At 34.0% G+C, this 4633-nt stretch overlaps 1 protein-coding gene across 5 annotated transcripts in view; it reads right to left on the reverse strand.

The window, feature by feature from the left end:
* Nucleotides 1–1267: 1267 nt before the first annotated feature.
* GRIA2 (glutamate ionotropic receptor AMPA type subunit 2) overlaps nt 1268–4633 on the reverse strand; it is an 87461-nt gene continuing 84095 nt past the window's right edge. For 3 of the 5 annotated variants that reach the window (XM_066186074.1, XM_066186076.1, XM_066186073.1), the window contains one exon: nt 1268–4134. In XM_066186074.1, the coding sequence (XP_066042171.1) occupies nt 3970–4134 (165 nt within the window). In that variant the 3' untranslated portion in view covers nt 1268–3969. Of the gene's footprint in view, nt 4135–4585 lie in introns of all 5 variants that reach the window. The other 2 variants (XM_066186070.1, XM_066186069.1) reach the window with 1 other exon arrangement.

Consider the following 4633-nt stretch of genomic DNA (forward strand, 5'->3'; position numbering starts at 1 on the left):
CAAGCTAAGAAAGTATGCACTGGAACTAACTGCATGTAGTGGGGCAAGAGAAAAAGAAAGAAAAAACATCATGTAATACGCCCTAACAATAAGATAAGGGACTGGCCTCATGACACATGAAAGCTGCAGGGCAGTTAGTGCTATAATTCTCAGATTTTTTGTATTTTATCTTATTTTGTTCGATTTTTTGCCACTTGTTTACAAAAAAAAATATATTTTTTTTAATTCTCTGTTATGTCTCACACTGGCATATAGTGTTCTCTACTACCTACAGAAATTGATGCGAGGGAAAATGTTCCAAATTAAGTCCACAGCTAAGTCACTTGCTTAATTTCTTTCTAAGTGCTTAATATAAATTTCTAAGATAATTTAGACCTGATGGATCTCTCACAGCAAATTTTTGCAATTCCTTGACAGCTTAAATGAAAAGATTTAATAAATAATAAGCTTTGATGCTGTGAAAACAGATCTGAGTAGCCTCCAGGAATATCACGCGGAACAGTTGCTGCTGATTCTATTTTGCTGGTGACCACCATATTCTATACTAACTGCACCAAAGGATAGCTGAAACTATCTATTTGAATTTAAAATACAATTATTTGTGCCAGGTTTCATGTAAAGATGTTGTCTACATCAGTCAGCCAAAGAGGAGGCTGACACCACAGAAACACACTCTGTTAACAGGTGCAATATATGTTTACATGAAAATGTTGAACCCTTCACATTTTGAGCCTCTTCACACTCTGTTTGCTATTACAGTAAACTCTCTGCTGTACTAGATCTCTTTTAGTGACCCCTGAAGTACTTGCCATTTCTCAGGTTCTTTCTCTGCTTTGGACACATCAACAATCTGTTCAATTAAAAATGTACTGGTTTAAACTCAAAATTTTTAGGTAGCGTTACTGTATAGATACTTAGCCTCCTATCTTTATGAACCTATCACACTGACATTGTAACTAAGATCAGGAAGGTTACAGTCCAGAGATACAATTATACTGTTGGAATCTTTTCCAACTTTGTTGAAGTTTCATTACTTCATTTGATGATGAAAACTACAGTAAATCTATCCTTGAATGACAAGATGATCTGGGAGGAGATTTATACTCTTCATTGAAACTTCATTCAAGAAAAGAAGAAACTTCATAAACTCTTCAAGGAAATTTCATGTCTGTGGGGACAAACAGGTTTGCTCTATGTACAATCTTAGAAAAATACATTTATAATAAATAAGAAACCAGATTTCAATAATACTAAGCAGACATTAAAGGTCTTTTACCTTTTTTGAGAAGATTTTTTATGTATGATTGAAGTTTATACAACACTCCAGAAAAGCCATGTGTTAGATTGAAAAATAAAATCAGAAGCATTTTCTGTCATATAAGTATACATGAAAAAACGAGAAAGTTAATGTCTTAGAAAGTGTATGTCCAGCTTTGTACTGTTACTCATTTAACAAAGCAGAAAATAAGATACTGTACTGTAAACAAAAAGCTACAGTAAAAGGACATTTTGAAATTTACACAAGTTTGAGTTCATAAACATTTTGGTTGCTCCATAACAGTTTTCATAAAAAAAGGAATAAAAAACCCTTGGACAGCTTTCATCACTCTTGACTACTTTTCACTTAAATGCACACAGACATACTTTATATAGCAATATACTGATGTACTGTTAACATGGATATTAAACTATTATTACTGCTTTTAACTGAGATGTGTATTACCCAATCAATATTATCTGAATTGAAATACTCATACATTATGTATTCCCATCATGTTGTTAAGTATAAAAACATGAAAATATAACTTTACATTATTTCAGTTATATACATCAGTTCAGGCTTGACAAAAAAATTTTTTATGCTATAATTTTCAGAGGAATAAGCCCAGAGGTACAATAAATAGCTTTCCACTGTATACAGTAATGCATTTCTACTTTTTAAAAAAATTGATATTACCTTATGAATATTATTTTAGTTTGGTCATTCTAGCATTGAACATTAAAAATCCAAATGCATTCCCCAACATTCCTGATGAGGAGTAATGCACAGAATTACAGAATTACATGAATTACAGAGGCGTCAAGAAATGCTTTAGTTTAATTAGGGGGAAGTATTGGTAAGACAGACATGGAAAACACTGTATACACCCCTTTTGCTGACCACACTAAGAGTATACACTGTGTTCACATGCTCGCAGAAACAGGCTCAGAGTTTGTACCACAAGAAGGGACTTCAAGTTCTTGATAAATGCCCTGCCTTCTCCAATGCTCAGCAAACATTATACTTGAGTCTAAGAAATGGATTCCAACTAAAACTGCAAGTCATATTTTAAATTTTATTTAATTCCAAAATAAAAGCGGTTTACCGATACTGCATGAGGCAATGTATCCACAATGCAGAAAAATGTAAGCTTTTCAACCAAATGTACAGAATTGTATCCACAGGGAAAGCTAGAGAAACACGATGTTACTTTGATTTGCATTAGCATTTAAATTAAGATTATTGCACCCCTCCTAGGATTCCTTTTTGCTTTTTAAGTAGTTATTGTTTTTAAATACACACAATTAAAAAGTATGGTAACTTCAGCTAGCAAAGAATATTCATAATGATTAAGATTCAGGAAAGTTTCCATCAGTACAGACTTGCATCTAATTCGAGTTATCAATCTTAATTCAAAAAGACATTGCCAAGGTTTTGGGCTTTTCTTTTCACAAAAGCTTCACTAGCTACTGCTTAGAATTACCTTTTAACAGTTTGAAAACTGCTTCCTTAAAGAAACAATTTTATAACTCTTTTTTTTTTCATTCTTTCAAAAAAACACTTAACACTGTTTTACTGCTTGCCATTTATCAGCTTTTATCAATACTCTTCTCTCTCTGTACACATTTATGAACTCAATTGTACAAAAGTAGAGATAGGTATCAACCAAATCTTTGGATCATTAAGTCTCTGCATTGTCAGAGTTAAGAGGAGCTCTAAAACAGCACCCATCTGACTCCTCATGTGACAGTATCAAGTACCGCTCCAACCCAGAACAACCTTGATCTTCAGAGTTCAACAAGCATATCTGAGCATCACAGCTTGGGCTCACCTGCAGAAAAACTACTGAACAGATTTGAGTGAGCTGGAATGTTTTGGCGACACTGCCAAAAACTGAAATGTTGACCCAACCTTGACAGTGTCCTTTTAGATTTCAGACTCTTTATAACCCAGCTGTAGCTAGTAAAATTAATGGAACACTTGCAAATAAAACCATAGAAAAAAGTTTATTTCAAATGTCAAGCATTGCCAAGTAAATTTTATATTAACACCAAATGTTAAAGAATAGGATATACAGCAAAGTTTTAATAACAATATTAAATTACAAGATTTGAACCTTTTAATCATTATTTTTTTCTCTTCTCAACATTACATATTTGGCTTTGAAAAATACGGAACTGATGCCTTAAGCCTTATTTTCATATTCCACTTCCCCGCAGTCTAGATTTTTTCTTTTTTTTCTTATTTTTTTCTTTTGTCATATCCAACCATTATGGAAGCAAATTTATTTAAAAGCCAGTTTTTGTTTGTGAAAATACCTAAAAATATTTTTTTTTATTTTATATTTTTTTTTCTTATAAAACATGTCACATCTTGATGCAATTGATGTCAAGTGTGCTTAAGTCAATATGAACCAAGGGACTAACAACAGTGGCTGCAGAAACTGGTGTGTTGCCTGTACAACGACTTCAGTTAGATTACAGTACTTCCATGTTAGCTGTGCATGTCAGTCAAGCTTCATCTTGAACTTGTGTAGAAAATGGTGTTGTGTTTTGAACCAAGCATTCATTACAATCCAAGATGAACTCCACAAATACAAGAATTCTTGGCTGAAAGAAAAGTCTTCAAGATACTGGATGCCTCTCATCACTTTGACAATAAACGCACAAGGAAACCATTGTGTAAGGCACTCAAAAGGTTCTTATCAATCACGAGAGATCAGTCACACTGACATTCATTCCCATGCCAGGACTCACGTAAGGTACTGCATGCACTGCTTTTGGAAATTCTGGAGTCATAACACGTCCATTTTCTCCAGTACTTCCTGTAATTGACAGCCTTGCCTTGCTCCTCATGGCATCATTCAAGGTCATCTTAAGAAAGAGAAAGAAAAATAAAATGATACATTACAGAAATTCAATTCCGTTTGAGACAGAGGGCCTGATTCTCTTCTTGCTTACGTTTGGCTGGTACCAGTCTAACTTCATTGGCTTCAATGAAGTTACTCTTTACTTACTCTAGAGTAAGTGAGAGGAGAATCAGATCTTTTTGCAGTTTCTTTAAACAGCCTTTAGCAAATGAAAACAGACATTTAAGCAAAAGCTGCACTACAATTGTCAAGCACATCTACGCCAGGACAACCCACATTCACTGAAAGACTTGCAGTCAGTAACAGGTCATTCAGTTAGTTACTGACCAGCAACATAAAGAACAGCAATACATACACTATGGTCCCTTGGCCAACTTCCTCATTCAACAGCTTAAGGACACAACAATGAAGCTACAGCGTGCATTTAGAAGTTTGTATTAGAACCTCATTCCTACCCCCTAAATTTTAACACTTTCGATTCCATATACGTTGTAACCTTCCTT

Source organism: Chamaea fasciata, unplaced genomic scaffold, assembly GCF_029207755.1.
Source record: "Chamaea fasciata isolate MVZ Bird 193981 ecotype frontalis unplaced genomic scaffold, bChaFas1.0.hap1 SCAF_6, whole genome shotgun sequence".
Taxonomy (NCBI): domain Eukaryota; kingdom Metazoa; phylum Chordata; class Aves; order Passeriformes; family Sylviidae; genus Chamaea; species Chamaea fasciata.